Source organism: Macrosteles quadrilineatus, unplaced genomic scaffold (assembly GCF_028750875.1).
Source record: "Macrosteles quadrilineatus isolate MER2022 unplaced genomic scaffold, UCM_ALF_1.0 Scaffold_2__2_contigs__length_208266976, whole genome shotgun sequence".
NCBI classification, from domain to species: Eukaryota; Metazoa; Arthropoda; class Insecta; order Hemiptera; family Cicadellidae; genus Macrosteles; species Macrosteles quadrilineatus.
This window is the reverse complement of record NW_026542595.1, coordinates 85514630-85538430: the sequence shown is the minus strand read 5'-3', so window position 1 is coordinate 85538430 and position 23801 is coordinate 85514630. Positions and strand designations below refer to the sequence as shown.

The 23801-nt window shown below is 35.5% G+C and overlaps 1 protein-coding gene across 3 annotated transcripts in view; it reads right to left on the bottom strand.

Annotated features, from left to right (window-relative positions):
• LOC128985689 (glucose-6-phosphate exchanger SLC37A2-like) overlaps window positions 1–23801 on the bottom strand; it is a 42920-nt gene extending 19119 nt beyond the window's left edge. For all 3 annotated transcript variants that reach the window (XM_054405473.1, XM_054405474.1, XM_054405475.1), the window contains exons 1-5: window positions 22931–23801; window positions 21982–22148; window positions 18430–18508; window positions 4645–4780; window positions 4247–4328 (exon numbers count right to left, since the gene is read on the bottom strand). In XM_054405473.1, coding sequence (XP_054261448.1) covers window positions 4247–4328; window positions 4645–4780; window positions 18430–18508; window positions 21982–22148; window positions 22931–23028 — 562 coding nt within the window. In that variant the 5' untranslated portion in view covers window positions 23029–23801. The remainder of the gene's footprint in view (window positions 1–4246; window positions 4329–4644; window positions 4781–18429; window positions 18509–21981; window positions 22149–22930) is intronic.

The window sequence follows — 23801 nt, the reverse complement described above, 5'->3', positions numbered from 1 at the left end:
GGGAAAGGAAAAACAAAAAACCATGGTTCGACGAAGAATGTAAAGCTAATGTCTTACAAAGGAAAAAAGCAAAAGAAGTCTGGCTCAATAAGAAACAAGAAAGAGATAGAGAAAACTACACAAAAATCTCAAGAGAGACAGTAAAGGTACTTCGGAGGAAAAAAAGAGAATGGGTAAACCAAATCTTAGAGAAAGCTGAACAAGACAGGACAGCAAACAACAGTAGAGACTTCTACCGATCAATAAGATTTTTTAGGAAGGGATACAGTCCAATGCCATATGGGATTAAAAACAAATCAGGACAACTGGTGGTGCAGAACAAAGAAGGACTACAAGTATGGCAGGAACATTTTAAAGATCTTTTGAATGTAAGACAGTCTGAACAAGAAGAAGAAGAGGAGGAAGTGTACCAGAATGTAGATCCAATTGTACCATACCCAACAATTCAAGAAGTAAAAACGTCCATCAAGGAATTAAAAAATAATAAAGCCCCAGGGGAGGACTCTATCCCATCGGAAGTAATCAAAGCAGGAGGCACAGAACTGGCAAGGGAGATCCACAAACTGATCATTGATATTTGGGACAACGAATTGATTCCGAATGAATGGAAGGAAGCAGTTATCATTCCCATTCACAAGAAAGGAGACAAAAAAGAATGCACCAATTACAGAGGAATTTCCCTCCTTAACTGCACCTATAAAGTATTATCAAAGATTTTACAAAAAAGACTAGAGAAGTATACATCAAATATCATAGGAGACCATCAAGCCGGCTTCACAAGAGGAAGATCAACCACGGATCAAATTTTTATATTGAAAGAGGCAATTGCAAAATATTATGAATTCAACAAATCCTTTCTCTGCCTTTTCATTGACTTCTCCAAAGCATACGACTCGATCACTAGGGGAAAACTCTGGAAAGTAATGGAAAAGTATGGAATACCTAAAAAGTTAATAAGTCTATCAAAGTCAACTGTTTCAGGATCTAAATGCAAGGTTAAAGTCAATGGAGAATTCTCAGAGGATTTTGATATAAATACTGGTGTGAGACAAGGAGATGGTTTGTCCCCATTGTTATTCAACCTAGCTCTGGAAGACTCTCTACAAGAATTACAAAAGCTAGAAGCTGGAATTACTATGGGAACCAACATTAATATCCTGGCATTTGCAGATGATGTGGCACTTGTGGCCAAAAACGAAGAAGAACTAAAAGTTATGGTCTCAAAACTCATAAACCACACTAAAAAAGTTGGCTTAAATATCAATGTAGACAAAACCAAGATAATGGAATGTGGAAGAGCTATCCAATTAAATAATAAGAATCATGTAGAAATAGAAGGACACAAATTTTATAAAGTAAACAATTTCTCTTACCTAGGAGTAATGCTGACAGATAATAATGAGGAAGACTCTGAAATTCAGCAAAGATTAAATGCAGCTCATAAAAGTTTATCGGCATGCCACAAATTGTTGAGTTCTCGCCTACTCTCACAGAAAACTAAAATCCGTATATACAAAACTATAATAAGACTAGTATTACTATATGGCTCAGAGAATTGGGTGATAAGCAAGAGAACTGAGAAACGACTTATAGTGTTCGAAAACAAGATTCTAAGGAAAATCTTTGGACCAACCTTTGAAAACGGAGAATGGAGAGTTAAGCACAACAGGGAGTTGAGAGAGTTGTACAGGGACCCAGATATTGTGGCTGAGGTGAGAAGTAGGAGATTGAGATGGGCAGGCCATGTGTTAAGAAAGGAAGAGGGATCCTTAGTGAGAAACGCCCTAAACAACAATCCCGAGGGTAGAAGACCTCCTGGAAGGCCCAAGTTGAGGTGGAGAGATCAAGTGAGAAGAGATCTGAGAAGAATGGGAAGAAGAGAGGATGAAGCAATGGATCGTGCAGTCTGGAGGCAGTGTGTTGGCGAGGCAAAGTACCTCCTTGGGTACCAAGAGCCACGGCAGTAAGTAAGCAGCAGTAAGTATTTTTGCACTCTACATCACAAAATGAATGATTTTAATATCCTTGATAGATTAGGTACCTATATTTAAAAAAATAAATAAACAATTTATCTACACATTAGGTTTGAACAGAGAACAGCACTGATTTAATGAAATAGCTACTGAATCAAATTGTGATATTAAAGTCAAACATTAGATACATAGCTAATACCAATAACAAGACCAGGGTTTGGACCGTTCCCTTTCAAAACGTAAAAAATGCCACTGAAGTAAAAACACACACAAAAAATAAATCCTTTGATATCATCCTTATTTATGATTCCTATCTAATAGTTATAATGAAAACTAATCAAAAAAAAAAAAAACTAAAGCTTTATCATTTAAGGCATAGTAAAACCAACTTAAGAATAAGCTACACTTGATATGATCAAACGATATATGGGTATGTACTGTCTGTAAACTGATCATGTTGATATTATTGTTTAGTAAACAATAATATCTGTTTATCAGCTGGGTTATTTGTTTGTTTCTGTTTGTGTGTTTTGGTCGACTTGAACGGGAATAAAATCAAGCTTAAGAAGGAGAATGATCACTCAAATAAACAATATGGATCCGCGGTGGTGGAATGCAAGTCATTGACAGGAGGCTAGCACCACAAGAGGAAAGGCTCCAAACACTCTGTGCTCGACCAGAGTGCAAAAGAGGCAGAGGCTCGATTGACCATCAAGAAAAAGGCGTGGTCTAAGGACGGAGAAATCGTAACGAGGAAGCTAGAAAGACAAACTCCTGACGGGGTAGGAACTGGACTTCCTAGAAACAACTCGGTCATCACTTCTAGATCTATGCTATCCTCCAAAAACAGCCACCACTTGTCCCATCACAGTTCTAAAGACTCTCTAGAGGAAGTCAAACGCCTACAAGATGTCAGAATGGAGCTAAGGGTATGTGAGGAGAAGTTCCGCAAGGCTATGGCGACCATGGTGCAGATGTCCAAAGAGAAGGCTGCAATGGTGGATCTGTTCAAACACAAGTATGAGTTGGAGCAACAACATTTTCAGTTGTTGATAGAACAAAAGGAACCCTACCAACAGTTTGAACAGACAAAACGGTGTAAGAGCAAACTGCAGCAAGATTTGGAAGTATCAAGAACTCATTTGGAGAAGTTGCTGCAATTGATCCAAGAGGCGGGTATAGTGGTGGTAGATAGTGAAGAGGATCATGACGAGGGAGATGTCGAAACACCGAGGGCAAAACCTACGAGGAGAGCTCTAGTTGCATCAGAAGTAGCGGAAGTCCTGCAACATGCATCTGGATCTCTAGACATTCGGTTGAAAGGTAATGATTATAATTTCAAACTCCAGAAGGCTGAACAAGATGTCAATACTTTTAAAATCAACGTTGCAAGATTGGAGACTCAAGTAGTTCGGTATAAGTGTATTGCGGAAACTTTAGACATAATAGAAGATGAGTTAATATTAGAAAATAGAAGATTGCAAAGAACGCTGAGTGAAGCTCAATCTCGTGTAGAAGAGCTGGAGACATCCATCCACAGAGAACGCTAGACAAACTAAAGAAATTCAAAGTATTTCACAATTAATTTTATGGGGGAAGAGTGTACTGTCTGTAAACTGATCATGTTGATATTATTGTTTATCAGCTGGGTTATTTGTTTGTTTTTGTTTGTGTGTTTTGATTGACTTGAACGGGAATAAAATTATGTTCTAATGTGTTAGTTTTATTTTATTCCCGTTCAAGTCAATCAAAACACACAAACAAAAACAAACAAATAACCCCGCTGATAAACAATAATATGAACATGATCAGTTTACAGACAGTACAGGGTAGCTGTGTGGTTATAGTGCTTGCCTAACGATCAAAAGATCACCAAATCTATCATGAGAAAGTCAGTAATACTTTGATATGTAGTTCAAAACTAAATCCAGATGTCCTAGACCATTGGGCTTTTAAATTACCCTGACTAAAGAAACAGCTGATCTAAGTCAGTAAGAAAGTTACAAAGACATCATTCTACTCGACACTCACCTTCAAATTGTGGTTCAGTACAGAATAATCAAGCGCACAGAAAAATGTAATTTCACACAGGGAAACGATATGCATTAAAAATATTGGAACACTCTTGCGATGTACCTTGAACTAATTATTTTGTTACTGTCTAAAACAATTCAGATGTTAGGAGAGTGTTGAAAAGTTAAACTGTTGTAGGAAGTGATTTATTAAAGGAGCTGGGCAACGAACCACACATTTATATAAGGTTGGTAAAATACCTCTTTTTCCTTTTCCGAACCAGTTTCCCATGACAGCAACAACTCCTGGCCATCCTGTGGTTTGAGCTACTCCACCAAACACCTGAAAATATAAACAAGATCATAGCTAACTATAAGAGTACAGAGTTGCATAATGCATTTTGAGCTGTTACATGTTCATCACATAACAAACCGAATCTATAATTATATAATACAGTAGTTTTTTACTTCATTTTTCCCACATTAACCAACTGATATTAATGATTTGGATAGCATAAATTTCCCACTTTATTAAATCAACTTTGTTTCAACGTGTTTACAATGGTTATTTTATTACTTTCCATGTATCTGACCTAGCGGCGTCTGCTTTACGTTGAATAATCGACATTCTACTGTAATGACAAATAATGTAAATTTACCTGAACCAGCATGAAGTAGGATATGGAATGAATGTTGTAATACTTGGCAATACCCAGCAAGTATCCTGCAAGACCTGATAGCAGCATCCCTAGAGATAAGAAATATCTGAGACTCACTCTCTCCGCCACCAGACCACTGCAACAAACATACAATATTATATTTGAGTTCAAATCTCAAATTAGTCAGGAATTAGGAGAGTTTAAGTTACTGTGTTCTGTTGTTAGCTTTAGGTAAAACCATAGACAAACAGAATAAATATAGACCGTCAGCTGTGCTGCGGTTAGCAGAAGGCGTCCACTGCTAGGTATGCCGTGTAGTTACAGCACACATCGCTGCAGCGTCTGATGGTCGAATATGGCTCCCCAGCTGCAGCGGTGTGCGCCATAACTACACGGCAAAGCCTAGAGGTGGGCGCCGGAACCTTCCTTTGACATCATGATTGATTTGTAGCAAACAGATTGATGTTTAAATTCATAATTACAACTTACGTCAATCAATCCAGTAATATTTATGGAGGACGCACATTTTGACCTTTAGGTCATCTTCTGCTCCGCTGTTGCACTAGGTTATTACCTAGTTAACATAGTCAGACCACGTAAACACAAAAACACAACACTGACGAAGACGAAAACATTTAAATAAAACTATCACCGTGCGCACGGCTGAACGGGCTCGGCACAGTCCCGCCCTTGAGTGCCGCCGCAGTCCCGAGCCTGTTCAGCCGTGGGCTTGGTTATAGTTTTATTTATTATTTTATTATTTATTTTATTAATGTTTTCGTCTTCGTCAGTGTCGTGTTTTTATGTTTACGTGGTCTGACTATGTTTCTCAATGTAAATTATTGGACGCGGTTGCTACACCAACAATGCAACTAAGTAATAACCTAGTGCAACAGCGGAGCAGAAGATGACCTAAAGGTCGAAACGTGCGTCCTCCATAAATATTACTGGACTGATTGACGTAAGTTGTAATTATTAACTTCCTTTGACAGTCTATATTTATTCTATTTGTCTATGGTAAAACCAATCCAAATAAGATAATAACATGTAACATTGTTCATTAGAATATAATGAATCAATTGATCAAAAATACTGTGCATATTTAATTTCATAATACTAAAGAACCTATCAATCAAATTAAATCACAAGGTTGTTCTACAGAAGACTGCCTTTTATACAGACACCTTTTAACCGGACTTAGGTTTAACCGAACTACACACGGCATAAGTTAACATCCCTTTAACCGGACAATGAGCATTTCGGTTTAATCGGCCTTAATTGGCAGGAAGTGGGTACCGGTAGTACTGAAACATTTTTGTCTGAAAGATTTTAGACTAGTGATCAAATACAATGCTCGCCCAAATTTAAGTAAAATATTTGGGATAGAATTCAAGTGATTCCTGTGGCATGCACATGTATTGTTAGTCACTATTTTTATGTACAGACCGTTTCACCGTGCTTGGCGTGTAGGGGAGGCAGTGCGAGAGAGACAGAAAAATACAAAAACGTAAACATAAAGCAAATTAATTTGACAAAGCTGATGCTAGTTCACAACTTCAGTATTTGAACATGACTGTACCATACATTGAGGCGTAGTGGGGGAAAGCTCTCAGTGCGCATGCTCCAGCGAGGCGCCACGCACCGTGACACTATCTGTAATAACCATTATAGGCTTATATACTATTAGACGTTCTAGTTTTAGGGGACATCAGTTTAACCAGAAAAACTGTTATCTGGACCAGCCTTAGTCCGGAGGAGTCTGTATACGAGGGAGACTACTGTAGTTCCTGGCACCATGCTAAATCTCATTCGACCAATAACAAGTGGTCTACTTTGAAAAGCTACGGTTATCTAATCTCAGTGATGAAAAGTTTAAAGCTAGAATAGTTAAGCTACATTCAATATGAATTTCCATACTTGTTGAAAATTATTTTGAGTAGAGCCAAAGTAGTTAGACGCTTTAGAGTAAAATTAATTGTCGATGTAATACGGATGAATATTGTGGATGGACTCTATTCCATCTTGCATTTGGGTTGATAATCAATAACTTCAACTTCTTGAATAAACTTTTTTGTTGAATTGTTAAGAATAAAGCAAATATTATTATTGAACATAGTTGTTATAGTAAGAACTATAGTACAGTTGGGATCGATTACATCACATCAGTTGACACAGACAGCTGTTGAACAGCTGCCAAAACAAAAGACAACAAAAACCATAACCTTATTCAAAGTAGTGTTTATTTATTTCTATGCTGCTAAGCCAGCTGATATTTGAAATGACCACATCCACAAGTATGTGCGTAAAAAAATATTTCTATGGCTATATAAATATCATAAATATTATGGCTATACCATAAAAATGAAAAAAGATATTTGAAAAATAATTAATCAGTTTAATTTGGTGTGTTATTGGGGGAAAAAGTGGCAGCGGACAATAAATTATCACAATAATTAACATCAAAATAATCTTTAAAATGATGGCAATACTGTAAGCTACTACACCACACCACACTGTAAACTTTTTATTTATAATATTAACAGGTTAACAAAATTAATTTAGTTTTCTCTTAATATTGTGTATTAATGTAGTTGTAGTACACTACTAAAACTTGTAGCTGCACCTACACTACTTTTTTTGTAATACCATAACTTAAAAAAAAAAAATACTGTATTAAAATATATTTCTAGAGTTTACCAGCTTGAGAACATTGTTCTTTTTTATTTTTCTGTTTCATATAAAAATATAGGCCTACTCTTTCCCTTTTCGTGACATTAGATGCTGCACAAATTATTCTCTAGCTGAGTCAAATATATCTTGAGGTAATTTCACTACAATAAGCCATGTTATCTTGGCAGTTTTTTTAAAAGAAATGAAGTATATCAATGTCGTTAGGTTATCTAAATTCCTCAGATTTTATGCTCACTCACACCAATTACGGGTGGCAAAAGAGATTTTTTCCATACAAGCGATTACACACAGATACCGTTCTCTGACCCCTCAAACATCCAAGGCCAGAGATAACAAGTTATCACAGACTTGGCCACACATGGTCCACTTCATGGATAAGACAATGAAACTCAACAATCTACAACATCCGAGGATATGTAACAGCTGTCTAGTCATCTTGAACACATTTTAACAGTTATCTAATCCCTGTTTGCTTAAACAATTATTTTCCAAAAAAGTAGGCTACTAATAGTAGTATGAAAACTATAAAACTAGCTGTGTTAGCTGTGTTGTGCTAACATTCAAATGCTATTTATTACACAAAGCACGTGTACTGTAGCACATGATCACATTGTGCAAGACCTATTTTTGTTACCATATGAGAGCAGTGATTAATAACCTTTATAGATAATACCTTGTCAGCTGAGAACATTGAGAAATATTTTATAATCAAACATCTGCTAAAATTGCAGATTGTAAGTGAATGTTTAATAACGTGCTGCTAACTGTTGTCGTTGTCAGCATTATGAGATAACAATATTACTCCCAATCTTGACTCAATTAGACCATTCCATTGACTATTTGATACTGAAGTAGACATACATTGGACCAGCTGTTGTCAATTTTTTTACTAAAAAACAACATATTTGTGTGAACCAGTCACAGAATGTGCTACTGCCCAGATTTATACCTTATTTTGTGTTGCTGACCAAGTTGATAGGTCATAACAGTTGCTATAACTCACAATAAGTCATCCCATTAGTGTAACTGGGTAAAAAAGTTTGTATATTCAACAGAAAATTATTAATTTAGTAGACCAACGCAATCCGTCACATCCACTACGACAATTTAGATTTAAAAACTGGCGACAACTTCAACATGGGAATGGAGTGTCCAGTTGTATCAATAGTCAAAGATTACATGGTCAACGAGGGGTGACATTTCATCAACTTGCCCTATTGTTCCTAAATAACAAAGGAATTTAGATGTGTAAAATGTTTAGCAAAACTGGTTTAAACACAAAAAAATCCAAACAAATAAAATAAATTTAGAAAACAGATGTATGGATTTGTTTTAACATTTATTAAATTGGGACAGATTTAAGACTGTGTGAATGCATGCTATAGTCACTGCATGTGTTGGTTCTACAGTTGTTAAATTACATTACATTCAATGATCTTAGAGGGGAGTAGAGAAGCTCTTGGATTTATTATAGGGGCATACTGTCACTGCTACAAGCAACAACTGCTCTCTTGATTAGACACACAAAACAGTTTTAAAAACTTATGTCAATCGAGTTAGTTATAAAACTCTATGCCAGAAGTGCTTACTTTTACAGCCAGTTTTGTGTGTTGTGAAGCCTAGTGGTAAGGGTTTGACAGGTTTGATTCCAGGCACGCCCACAAAGCATATGGGTTTGTACAGCTTTCCCAAAAAGCGTTTGAATATCACTCTCTTTCATCTCCACTTAAAATACCAACTACAACGACAAGATCGCATAACACCCTTGGTTTCTTCAAGTAAGAGAGTGACTATACAGGATTACCGCTTTCAGAAATGGTGACGAGTTTACTAATGCCGGACTTAACAATAGGAGAGGAGTAAATTGCAAGTAGAGATTTTTTATTGGCTAAGCTGATTTATATTTCATTTTTAAATTAGGGGAGGTTAAAGCTATGTGCGTATAGGCCTATACTATAGTTATACCTACCAAGGAACAATTGCTGATGAAATAAGTGTATTGAGGCCAAATTTTCTTTATTATTGATGTCTTAAAGATCTTGAAAACTTAATTAGATTCTTATAGGTAAGTCATTCCATTTAGTCCCACATGACTTTAAGATGTTTATTATTATTTTAGGTAATGTTCATGTACAGTATAAGATTTCTTAACTGACTCCTACTGGACCGGATGATAACGAAAAAGGACTGTTAAACCAAATAATCAACACAATTAATTAGATAATAAAATAAAAACTTAAAGTATCAAAAACTGTTACATAACACAGTTAGCAAACGGAAACGCTATTTAGACAGTAAAGATTGCCCACACAAAGTATTGATAGCAACTGATTGAATTTGATTTGCTCAGGAAACATATGATCGACCTGTTGTAACATAAAGTTGGTTGATCTGACGGACGGTTAAGAGAGCTCCTATTGTAATCTGGTTCATAAAACTCCCTAAGAACCCCGCTCCCATAGTCCGATTGTGCTGGTTCACAAACTCTTTCAAATAAATGTAGGTTTAAACGTTTTTACCAAATTTAATCAAAATCGGATGATTTTTGCTTAAGTTAACCTGCTAACGGTCACATAGCCCACAGTGTTACATCTGAATGGATGTTGTTTTTTGCCTCTGGGGACCTAAAAACGAAAAAGTAAATCGGTCCTGGGTCTAGGTCTTACTATGAGTCCCACGGTAATAGCTTATTCCCTATTTCGGCAATTTGCTAAAAGGCATTTACTGAAGTTGCTCACTCAAGTTTTTTTTTATTACCAGTTTTGGAGTGTTGGTGACTATAAGTGTTATTTGAAATTGTGGAGAGGGAAAGGGTAAAAATAAGTGAATGGGAGTACTATTATAAACGCTACAATCTTTCATATGCATTAACTGTCCTGTTAAAACAGTATAAGAGTAAATATATATGCTTATTGTACTGTTAGACATATTTTTATTTACTTTCCATATAATGATGTAACCTTTCAAATAAAGGATTCTTCAATGCATTGTAACAAATGTACTCTGGGCAGTATAACTTATACAGTTGATACAGTAGACTCCCTCTTATCCCCGGACACCTTTTAACCGGACATCGTTTTAACCGGACTACACTTGGCGGAAATGACATCTCTTTAACCGGACTAGATCAGCAGGAAGTGGGGGGTACTGACACGACTGTTCTTGTGGGAAAGATTTGAGACCAGTGATCACGTGTCTAAATACGAAATAATCATTATTGGCTTTTACAGTATGCATTTAAAAGGTCTGTTTTAACGAGTTTTTGGCGACGTAGGTTTTTTAACTGGAAAACCCGTTATCCGGACTGGCCTCGGTCCCGAGGAGTTCGGATAAGAGGAAGTCTACTCTAAGTTCAACAAATAATGGAATTCATTCGACATCGTCCAGACCTAGATGCTATTTATTGGGCTCATAATTAACGATGGTATCTAACAAAAGGTCAACTTTAGATAGTAATAAGACTAGGATTTGAACCGTTTTCTTACCAAAGATGTAAAAAATCTATAGGCGTAGAAAGACATACAATTAATAATACACACATAAGACTACAGTACCAACGAATTGTTTCAATAATTGTAATGAAAATAAATTGTAGAACATTAAAACGTCATTCAGTAAGTTAAGAAAATGTGTTAAAAACTCTAAACGTTAAAAAAATTTTAAATGGCAATGTTGTTATACATAAATATAATGTTAGCCAAAATCGAATATCTTGGCACTTGAGTTATATCTATATTATGCCACAGGTATATTCCAAATTCGCTTGGATTAAGCTGTCAAAATTCTATTTATCTAATGAGTTAATTGAAAGATATGAAGTGACTGCTGATCAGCTTAACAACTGTTGTCAATGTCAACAAGTTAACAATGTCATAATCATCAATGGCGGACTAACATGGAAGATTGAATAAAGTATTGAATAAATTTAGTTTCTTGATTCTGGAAATATATCAACTTATTTAATGCAAACAAACCCAAAGACATATTATAATTTGTATGTACACTTTTATTTTAATTAAATTGTTTGCTGTAAAAAATTATTCATTTTGTTAAAAAAAAAAAACTCACTCTATATACAGGGTGTTGAAAATGTCTGGAACCAACATTATATCTGGTGAGTGGTTAAAGAAAAACAACTGATATTTTGTGTACGGATATACTATGGTTTTACCTATCTTTTGGTGCCTTATGAAATTTTTTACCACTTTTAGGGAACGTCCTGTGGAGGATGCAGTAAAAAGTTTTAATGGAAGCCTATGGTAAATGATACATCATTTTAAAGGCCATTTTTCTCTGAGTAAGGAGCCACAAGTTTCATCTCAAAAGGACCACCCTAGCAAAAATGGCGACTGTTTGAAATTTAAAAACATTGCTATTTAAATGGTCCGTATTTGGTTCCTTTAAATGCTATTACAAGCCAGTTACGAAGTACAGTAGTTTATCATGTGGTGAACTGAAAAATGACTGAAAAAAAAACATTTAACTAAATTGTTTGTGTTGTTTTACTAAACTTATTTTCAACAGAAATACCAATTAAGCTTTCAATTATTTTCAAAAATTTCAAACAGTCGCCATTTTCGCTAGGGTGGTCCTTTTGAGATGAAACTTGTGGCTCCTTACTCAGAAAAAAATGGCCTTTAAAATGATGTATCATTTACCATAGGCTTCCATTAAAACTTTTTACTGCATCCTCCACAGGACGTTCCCTATAAGTGGGTTTTTAAATTTCAAACAGTCGCCATTTTTGCTAGGGTGGTCCTATTGAGATGAGACTTGCGGCTCCTTACTCAGAAAAAAATGGCCTTTAAAATGATGTATCATTTACCATAGGCCTCCATTAAAACTTTTTACTGCATCCTCCACAGGACGTTCCCTATAAGTGGTAAAAAATTTCATAAGGCACCAAAAGATAGGTAAAACCTTAGTATATCCATACACAAAATATCAGTTGTTTTTCTTTAACCACTCGCCAGATATAATGTTGGTTCCAGACATTTTCAACACCCTGTATAGTATACTGAGTTATTTTTTCATATTTATTTAGTAAATAGTTTGTTGAGAGGGTCGGAGGAAGTATTTGTCTTGTCCAACCCACAATAGGTTGTAGCAACGTGATTGTTTAGAATCAATTATCAAAATAATATTTACTAAACATTGTTGACTTCCTTGTAAGATAGACCTTCGACTTTTCCATTTAGAGAGAAATTATGTAACATGCCTTAGTAAATTAAAAACACTTTAAGAAACCTGTACAGTAACAAAAATTTTGTGTATTTCAATTACAAAAATGTTTAGTATATTTCAATTACAATAAAATTTACATTTCAATAACTAGAGCCTAAAGTGACTCTTATCGACCCAAGCTCAAGTTTTACGATCGAGTAAAAGCCGATGTTGGAAAATGAGCGAGGGTTGAAAAGACATTTTTTTACAATAAAAACCTCTAAACTACTTCTAACTTGTTTTCAGTTCAATTTGCTAATGCAAACAAGTAGATGTAAGTAGATGTTTGAAGGTAATTCAATCGTTTTTTCTATTACGCCCTAGATGCCTAAAGAGTAAAAATGCTTCTTTAGACGCTTGCATTAAAAACGGCTGTTTTTGCTGCAGTATGATGAAAACTTTTTTTAAATTATTACAGTATTTTTATTTTAAAAAAGCTAGGTTACTTTAACCTCACTCTATTCTACTCTCTCCACCAGTTTATAATTATATGTCTCTCTGCTTAAATAGAGATAGACTTTGCCCCGGGCGGCAAATTTTGGAAATGATGAATCAATCACGAAAAACAAATTATTATGCTATCACGAAAGGCAAACAATTATTTAATAGGAAAACTATTTGGAAATAGCAAGAAAAACTTTCTGCAACCGTCCTCTAAAACCCTTTAAAAGTGCATTTTGATTTAAAAATCTACTACAGTATTCTTGTTATCTTTTATATAAAAAAAACTTTTGCAAAACTTGTGACGGCTAGCCTGACTACTACTGAACCGATTTACACACGGTTTGTACCAAAAGAAAGGTTATCGGTCCTATGTGCAGGTTTTATTGGTATTTTGAGAATTTTTATGTTAATTGGGTCAAAATTAGAAATTCAACTTTTCTTATGGAGAATTAACATGGGGCTAATCTATATCTATAATACCCCCGCCGCAGCAAACCTGCAGACTAAGCGAATTTCCATTTGACTGATTGGATTTACACTGAAATGTCTACTTAAAAATATAACATTTATTCTCTATTTAAATAGAATTAGTTTAACTAGTAATTAGGTTTGCTGCATCAGGGAGGGTGAAACTGTTTTTTTTTTTTTTTTTGTAAAACGTTAATAGTTAGTAAGAAATAAAAACATTTTCCAAATTTGATCAAAATATGTTCATAAACAAGCAAACTACAACAATTTACTTATTCTCCATAAGAATAACATGGGAATTTTAAATTTAAAATTTTTTGGAATTTTCTCCGTAACCATTAGGCGCATAATAACGCTTCAATATACTAAATTATTTGTTTTTTTAAGCTCTACAAAATGGTTTGGAAAGAAATTGCTAAATTTTATGTTTTTTGGGTCAAAAATGGGAAAAACCTATTTTTACCCCATAAAACCCCCCGTAAACCCCCGTTCCCATGGTCCAATCATGCTGGATCGCGAACTCGTTCGAATAAACATAGGTTTACACGTTTGTACCAAATTTCATCAAAATCGGATCATTTTTGCTCGAGTTATCGTGCTAACGGACACATATATATATATATATATATATATATAAATATATAAATATATAAATATATATATATATATGAATTTGAACGGATGGTGTTTTTGGCCTCTAGGGACCTCAAAATGAAAAAAAAAAATCGGTCCCGCGTCCAGGTCTTACCATGAGTACTACGGTAATAGCTTATTCCCTATATGGGAAATTCGCTAAAAGAGGAACTATGTATGTATGTATGTGTGTGTGTATATACGTCATGGACTCCGAAACCGCTCGACAGATTGTAATGAAACTTTCAGGCATTATTTAGCATCTTTCAAGAATGGTTTGAGTGAAGTTTGGTGCAGATCCGTCAAAAGGGCTCTGCCCCAGAGGGTTTAAGTGGGCCAATGTCAGACTTTTTGATCTACAATGTTTACAAATAAATATAATTTAAAAGCAGATGTTTACTTTCACCAACTGTTTTGTAGGTTTGAATGATCACAACATTCTGTATTAATTGAAATAGTGCCACAGTGTTTCTACAGAGTGCAGCACAGGAAACTATTTTACTTTTGAATATGTCCAAATGTATTAAACCCCGATCGCAGCACACCTGTGCATTCAACAACGTTTAAAATCTCCAATGTTAAATATTAAAAACATAAAAACCTTTATCAAAGTATTATAAACAATAAAAGGGATGACAATGCCTTACAATTTTTATCTTTCGTTCTATAGGCCTACCCACACAATATAACAATATAAGTGAATAATAATCGTGCGTGCTATCACGGATATTCAAATGCCTCTCAATTTTTAATTAACCCACCACATTACTGCCATTAAAAGAAGGAACTCCAATAAAACTAATGCGAAACTTAAATCCACCGAAGCAGTGCAACGTTACCAGACTAACGGACATCAAAATTGATTAAAGCAAAAATTATTAGTGGTAGGTTTAAGGGATAAATAGTCTTAATCCCAAGAATGCTGATGATATCATCCGAATTACCCTCTAAATTTAATCAACTACAATTTCCTTAGTGTCTTGCTTTTGCAATCACCATTATAAGGCACTAGGGCAATCCCTGACAATCGTCTGTTTAGATGTAGAAAAAAACATGCTTTTCACACAGACAGATGTATTTTGTTAGCGCAGCAACGCGCGCCGGGTAACTGCTAGTTCTATATATTAATAGACAAGCATGTTTATTGAAAACCTTTAATCTCAGCTTCTGTGCATTGAAGGGAAAATCGACGCATACTGTTAGAAAGATATTTGCCTAGGTAGATGTGCAAAATCCCTTTATAAATTAAAATAGGCTCGAAAAAGAGCACAGAAATGAATTTAAAATTTAAAAAAAATTAACATGGGCTTTATGGGTTGCCATGTTGGTGACAAAATAACAACAAAATAAAAACAGAAAATCAAAACAATTAGCAGAAATTCCAGTGACATGTTTCATTTACAGCCTGGGGTGAAAATAGAGAAGCACAAAACATAATTTTGGTTGAGTTTTCGACCACGAGCCAGCTCTAGTTAACATTAATTTATATGTTCCGCATCTGTCATAATATGCCAAAAAGATTAGAATAATATGTATAAGAATAATAAAAACAGGAATGACAGTGAAATTATTTTAATTATAGACTAGTGTACCTGTTGCTCGAATTCGAGCAATTGTGAAGCATTACAGGCGTTTTTTTGAAACGAATAACAGTCATAATTTCTGGTGACTTTATAAGAGTCGACTCAAAGATTATGGAAATACTCAAGATGTACACAGCAGTTAGATATAATCAAAATTTTTTGTTAATATCTTATCTTTTTTGAAAAGCTGACCCTGTTTTTTAGTGTTTTCTACAAATTTTCCCCACTCATAGCCGCATTAGGTTGTCTATAATAACGATTATAAATGAAAGAAAAAACAAACATTATTTCTATTTCTTCTACTGTACTTGGTTGTGGTCTATGACTTTCCTGTTTCCTTTGTTTGCAAATCGACTCTTTCAATTATTGCTCAAGAAATGTAGCACAGTGTTAATTCAGTTTTATTTTTAATATATCAAATTTTGCAGTATTTCTCACTTTTTTCCATTGTAATTTTAAAAATTACACCAACCAAGTATCGTCTAATACAGATGCAATACGCCAAAGAATATCGTCTACGTGTAATCTCCAAGAAGTGGTAAAAAAGGCAGAAACCAACCCATACAATAGATATAAGTTAACTCCATAAGAAATAATTTTAAGAGTTACTGTGATATTAGGATTTTCCACTGATTTGGTAATAGAACATTATATTGCAAAACATGGCACAATTCAGAAGAAAATCTATTTTAAAATCATAAAAAACCCATTGCAAATACTTAATTTTGACAAATTTAGTAAATCACAGTTTAAATATTAACAGCTGTTTCATTCAAAAGTAGTGTAAATGTATGCATATGGTTGTAATGTAAACACATCTGAAGAGGGAACTTTAAAGGCCTCTGGGGCAGAGCCTTGGGAGTCTTGGGATATTAAAGCAAATCAAGCATATCAAGTATATGTAGTCCAACATTTTATAGTATTTTTTGAAATCTTCGCTATATGTGTTTTGTACCTTACAAATACCTCTTAATATTGTTTTGTATACTATTTGTATTTCTTTACCTGCAGTCATCAAATGTGTAAGGATTGTTGTACCAATGTCAAAATGTTTTGTTGGGATAGTGTGAATCAGAATGAATGAGTAACTGGCTTGTAAATCATTACCTTCAACAAATTAAACAAATTTCTAACTAAAAGCAATTATCAGCAAAGTTCATCACCACGGGGCGAGCTCTAGTTATATGTAATTTGCTCCCTGAATCTGTTAAAAATATATCTTTCAAAATTTACTAGTCTTGGTTTCAAACAAAAGGTAGGCTATGGCTATTTAATCATAAAACTAATTCAAGACAAATACACCAATGCAGAAAAACCCCTGATACATTAGATTGAGTCAAAGTTTTAAAATACACCTAAAACGAAATTCCTGATATAGAAATTATATAAAGACCTATTAAAGACCTAGCCTCTATTGTGAAAGGAGAGGCAAGGATGGCAGCATACAGAATGGTTTGCAGTGGCAACTGGAGGTGTGCTCCAGTGAGCACAGAATAATTGTGGACAAGGTGCAGGTGAACACCTTGGAAATGTTAGTAGACAGGATGGTGAAGATCACAGATCTAGAAAAGCCATACAATGTCAACACTGTTGACAGGGCTGCTTGGGATAAAGAAGAACCTGAATACATGAAAAGGGGGATCACTTGGTATACAGATGGCTCGACAAAGCCAACGGGCACCGGGGCTGGAATGTATGGAGTCAGACCCAAGGCGCAGTTTTGCGTAAGCCTGGGGAAACTGGCCATTGTATTCCAGGCAGAAGTTGTTGCCCTATCCGAGTTTGCAAGTGTGTTTAAAGCGTGGTCTGACAGGCCATACTATATACATGAACTCGGACAGCAAAGCAGCACTAATGGCACTTGACAGTTTTGACTTTGCCTCTAAGGCTGTATGGGACTGTCATCAGACCATGAAAGCCCTGGGAAAGAACAGAAGGCAACGTACAGTCAAAGAGAATACTGCAGACACCTACTGGTACAATAGCGGCAGATGCCCTTGGGTTGAATAGGAGAACCTTGCGGTAGGTGGTTAGCTTCATCTGAGGCCATTGGTTATTCCGCAGACATCTACTCAAGATGGGATTCAAGTTATGTAGGAAATAAGGAGAGGAGAAAGAGTCAGCCTTCCACGTGATGTTTATGTGCCCAGCCCTACAAGGTGTCTACATATGAGATCCATTGCCCTATCGACTGGAGATCAAAGGGAAGAACAGTTTACCATGGTCAAAAACATCTCATGGTTCACAAAGGACCTGGGATTTGACGGAGAATGAGGACCTGTGAATGAGGGTGCACAATAAGCTGTTCTAGCTATGATGCAATCCCATGGTTACTTGTAAGCCTGGCCCTCTGTCTAAAAAAAATACCTATTAATGGCATTTTTGACTCACTATTCAAATAGTTTTTCCGCTGACCTAGTTACCGATAGTTCCATTTCCTGCGTTGAGTGTCACAACGTAATCATTCAAAAATTAATTTTCAAACTTAAAAATATGATGAAAAAAGTCTGAAGAAAAATGGTAGGTCTATACAAGATTTAGTCAAATAGAATTTTTTAAATAGTTCCAGTGGCCTAATAAGAATCCCTTTTTGTATGTTGGCAAAGATGTCTTATTTTACAATTTCAATGAAATCTTGGACAATATGATTTTTAACCTTAATTCACCTTAATCATTTCACTGCATAATCCATTTGGATAGTTTCAGTATTATATATTTTTTTAACAATTAAATTTTTGCTTACCTAATGAACATTGCTCCTGCATATGCAAAGAGGAATGAGGAATCAAAAAATCCCAGAAGCGATGCTGCATTTTCTCCATCTACAATACAAGAGTTTTTTTTAAGAACAATCATTATCAAACAAATAACCAGTTACTGGTTTCTAGTTAACAGTTACTTACGCTAACTATAGCACACAAAGGTTCTTAATCGGAATCCTTGATTCTAAAACACAATCGGTGGTTATTTTATACAAATACAGTTTCAATACAAAAAAGGTATAAACACTATGTATATAGTTACTAGCATACCAGTCGTGGCTTCGCTCGCGAAACTTTCAATTAAAAGGTACTGTTTACAATTAACATATGTTCTTCTTCTTCTGACTTTTAATTTCTGACAACAGCTGGAGTTTCATAACAATGCTTGTTTCCCATGTTAATCTTATGGAGGAATACGAAACTTTAAAGTGCCCCAGGGCCTCACTCTCTAATTATTTCCAAAGAAAGTTTCCTGCACAACTTCACGTAACGCTCTTTCCAATGACACCAAAAACATGTCAATCAGTTCAGTAGTTTCGGAGGAGTAATTGTCACAAAAAACTTGCTTGCGTATTAAATAAGTATAGATTAAAAGTGTACATTAAATAAATAAAAACCTTACTTGACATATTTATAACTTAAACATATTTGGCAAACAAAAACAACATCATCTAGGTAACACACGGAACTTAACAGGAGCGGGCTCCGTGCTACGCGACTCTTCAGCCTTAAATTTAAAGGGTCGAATGAGGGAGGTGGAGACCAAAATTATGTTCAATCGGTTCTTAGAAAGAAGTACCTGTGTGAGGTACGGTTACTCATGAAACTGCCGGTAGGTAATAACGCATATTTCTCAATAAAAATAAATTCACCCTGAGAAAAACTCTGTTGGGATACTTATGGATAGTTAGTGATTGATATTGGAGGGCAGAACTTTCCCAGAGTTCTAGGTACAATTACTTATAATTTCCTTTATTCCTGAATTTTGAGAATACATCTAAAAATAAGTGATATTTATTCAAAATCACTGGAAATAGGAAGAATCGACAGTACAATAGGTAGTTGTCTTTGTCAAAACTACTTTTACCCCAAGATCCTTGAATCATATGATAATCCAGCCTATTTAATTTCGTTCATAAAATATTCTTATTATAACTAGCTGTTACCCACGGGTTACACCCCGTTTGACTTCATAAGTATTAATAAAATTATTGATTGGTTAAGTTAAGATTAAATAAACAAAACAGAATACAGTACAGACAAATAATCTAATAAGGTAATAAATTAAAAGAATAACAAACAAATATGTACAGCTGAGGTATTTTTAACATTAGGCATATGGAAAGTTTCCTTTAAGCCTCGTTCACACGTATCGACTCTCTGCCGTGCGCCGTGTACGACACGACGTCGTGTTTATTCAATAGCATTGATGTAAATGCAACTATTCACACGTATCGACCACAGCGCCACGCCGTCCACGGCGACCGTGGAGATCACGACCTTCTTCAAGCGACGACGCGGTGTCGCGCCGTACTCGACCTCTTGAACACCATGGTCTCTTATGGATGCGTTCACACAGGTCGATGCGGGGCCATCCCGACTCGGTCTAGCGCATGCACAGACATTGTTTGAAGTCTTCCTGGATTCGAGAGGTGTAGTACATCCATCAAAAAAGGCGAAATCTTCCTCTTTTATAAAAAAATTGTAAAAATAACTTATGTGTACAGTTCACAAATTCATAGTATTGTTTGCTATAAAACATTAGTTTTTAAACAGTGAAGTCATGCCTTAATATGGACCACAAAGCTCGTTTGTAAAGATTAACCAGATTTATTTGGAAATGAAGTCAGCTTAGATAATTTGTATGATACATAAAATACACCTTTTAGCACAAAACCTGAGAGTAAGGCCTCGGGTACGATACGAGCGGCGAGCGTCAAGCGGTAACCTGAGCGGCACGTAAGCGGCGGTGGTGGCTACGATACAAACGGCACTTTTATAACACTCATGAAATTTACCCAGTTTTATAAGTCAGTTTAGTCGAAAATGGTAAACTATGCTTACCTGCAAGACGTATTGCAACTATTGTTGCTATCTGACAGTTGTTTGTCTTAAAAAAAAAACTTAGTTTTTAGAAAAACCTTAACCCTAACTTTGTTCCATACTTTTATGGTGACTGAAGAGTTTTAAAACTTCCGTGCTGATAGTCATTCCACAAAAATTCCCTGGACTGCACCTCACGTATCGACCCGTATCGCATGTTTGCTGCTGTTTCCCTGTCATTTTAGGCCTAAATGAAGCATGACTCACCTGAGTGGCGAGCAGCGTTTTCGCGAAAATCGTTTTTGACTTGGAACCATGACCGGCGCTGAGCGGTGCCGCTCGCCGCATCGTGGTCACCCTCAACAAATTTACACGCAACTAAATGAGACCCGCACGGCCCAAGTCGTGTTGTTCACGGCGCGAGTCGTGTGGTCCACGGCGTGGTTCAGGAATGCACGGCGCCGAGCCATGCACGCGCACGGCGAAAAGTCGATACGTGTGAACGAGGCCTTAGAAAGCAATTAGGACCTTAAAGGGTGATATTTATGAAATAATGGATAGTTTGGTGCAAGGTTTCTCGTCATGACGATCATTTTAATTATATGGTTTATGGGGGTGTGACTTGTAAGTTAGTTTTCTCAAAAGTTCATGGGTACTTTGGGCTTTATATAAGAATTTTTGTTTGAATTTCTTCCATACAACTTAAAAAGACAATGATATACCTGTACAGTAGACTCTACTTATAAGCCTCCAAATCGGGTTAAATAGACATTTTAATTAACCCATATACGTAACATAATGTTTCAATTTTTGTTTTAAAACTTATTGGTTTCATACAGATTAGGGCCTAAGTTACTTTAGTTTAACACGGATTCTTTTTCAACTGGAGTTTGAAAACTCACTAGGCTAAAACTTAATATAAAAAAGAAATTTTTACCATAAAGTTAAAACTAGAAGTTCTAGAAATGTGCTATGTTGGCTATAATTGTTGTCAGATCCAATCTTACGCAGTAGACGTACCGGTAGGCCTAATTTGTAAGGTTAGGTGTAATGGAAACAAACCAAAACCAATCAATACATGATCAGTGCATACAAACACCCTCACACTTTATACTTTCTTATGAAATGGCGACCATACTATGTAGGTATTTTAAGCCAAGTATGAATGGAGATGAGTGTAGGATGAGTGGCGCGATCTTGTAGTCTTGTTAGTGGCTAAGGCCGACATTCCTTAGACACAGCTGTTAATTAATAGCCCAAACAGCTAATGGCAACTAAGGGACCTACACTCACTGTCACTGATGCAATATAACTTATCTTTGGTTAGGAGGATTTGTGGACTGAAAGTAATACTTTGGTACCTAGACTAAATCTCAGTTTTGTATGAGAAGTAAGATCAGCCAATAGCCTACTATAGAGTCAGCTAGCTAGTTAAATACTTACTAATTTCTACACAGGGTTTAAGTAATCTTGGGTTGTAAACTACTTACCAAAAGGAGCCCAATCACACCAGTCTGGGTTAGTAGTGTTAATTGGCTTGGGATTCACTTCCGAACAGTTACGATGGAGCACATTCTTGACCACACTGATAGGCTTGCGGTTCATATGGTAGCACATGTACGTGAGGAAGGTTAAGACTACGACAGAACTTCTATACCTATAAAAATATGTCAGCGTGTTTAAGCAATCACAATTACCTATTCCCAATAACTTAGTGTGTAGAAAATGTATAGGCTTACAGTACACTAAGTTAGCTTTATGATTGTGATAGAAAAACAAGTTTGGGTAGGCTATAAAAAGTTACTTTAAGAAGTTAGGCCTAGCTTACCTAAGCTAACTTAGAAATACGGTATAAATTAACTTATAACTTAGGCCCTAACAAAAGAAAAAAATACATTTTGCATTGTGAGTTTTAACTTATTCAGGGTTCAACCTTAAAAAATATGGGCCTCTATTTGAAAATATTTATGCTTACAGATCTGAAACTCTGGTAAGATTTAAACCTTTTTATTAAACCACAACCAAAATAGGCCTATTAGGCCTACCTTAAAAAAATCTTAGTCTCTATTGTATTATCAAATTAATTGTCAATTCTATCGATAATCAAATTTAGCCTAACAAAAACAAATCTTCTATAGCCTATCAATTGTAACAATTTAAATCCATGTGTGTAGCCCCTGAGCTGTTGGACATAATGTAATACTAAATTACTTACGTAATTCCCGTCACAGCTCAATAAAAGAGCTGTGCAGTTTTATTGAGCTGTGACGGGAATTACGTAAGTAATTTAGTCTTACACAATTGTAACAATCGATTAAGCCTAAGTAATTAGGTTTGAGTCAAACTTTCAACAGACTTTGAAGACTAGGCCTAGCTATTTAACTTGGCAAGTAATCGCAAACACTTATGTAGGCTATATCAAAATATAAAACGACTTACCATGCATTCCGGTTGAAAGATTTTCCAGGACAAAATATATTGCAGCATTTTTGTAGAGTCCTGATTCCAAGAGGCACATCTTTTAATGGAGGAGCCATAATTTCAAACTAAGTTAGAGTAGATAGGCCAACTGAATACAAATAAATAGATCTTTAAAAAATGTAATAATACTGAGCTTTAAAACACTTAATATAATAATAAAAACTATTTAGATAATTTCATAACAAATCAACCTTTTTTCTTTGGCGAAATAACAATGACCAATGCCTAGACAATGCCATAACTAAGGAAAAGATTGAAGCAGCCCCCTCACTGACACAAGCACAAAGTCTACTGTCACTTTGTAGACTGAGAGGTGGTTTTAGTAGAAACAGCTAGTTATATGGAGATAATTCACTTTGAAGAAAATGATAAGATAAATTGTTTTAATATCATGTCGATCCATGAGTCCATAGTCCAGATAACCAGTGAAGCTAAACTGTTGGAGAGTAAACAAGTGTCACTTGAGATTGTGTGTACTACGTGGACAGATATCGCACCTATTGTGTACAAATACAACAATACAGTGGTATTACTAAATCGACCAAGGCAAACAGGAATGTGGTACAGAGCAACCAAGAAGTGTGGTTTTATACTAACTCTTCTTGACTAATGTGACAGTGCTGAGTGCTAACAGTGTTCTGTCAATGCCAAATAAATAGGCTATAACCTTCCTAACCTAACACGAGTTTCGACGTCACATAGTTAATAGAGGTACTACTTTCTTTTTAAGACATCGAGTTATTGGATTATGACTATTAATTGACACCAACAAAAATCAAAAGTATTTTCAGATTATTGTTCAATTATATTGCCAAAAATTTAACGAATT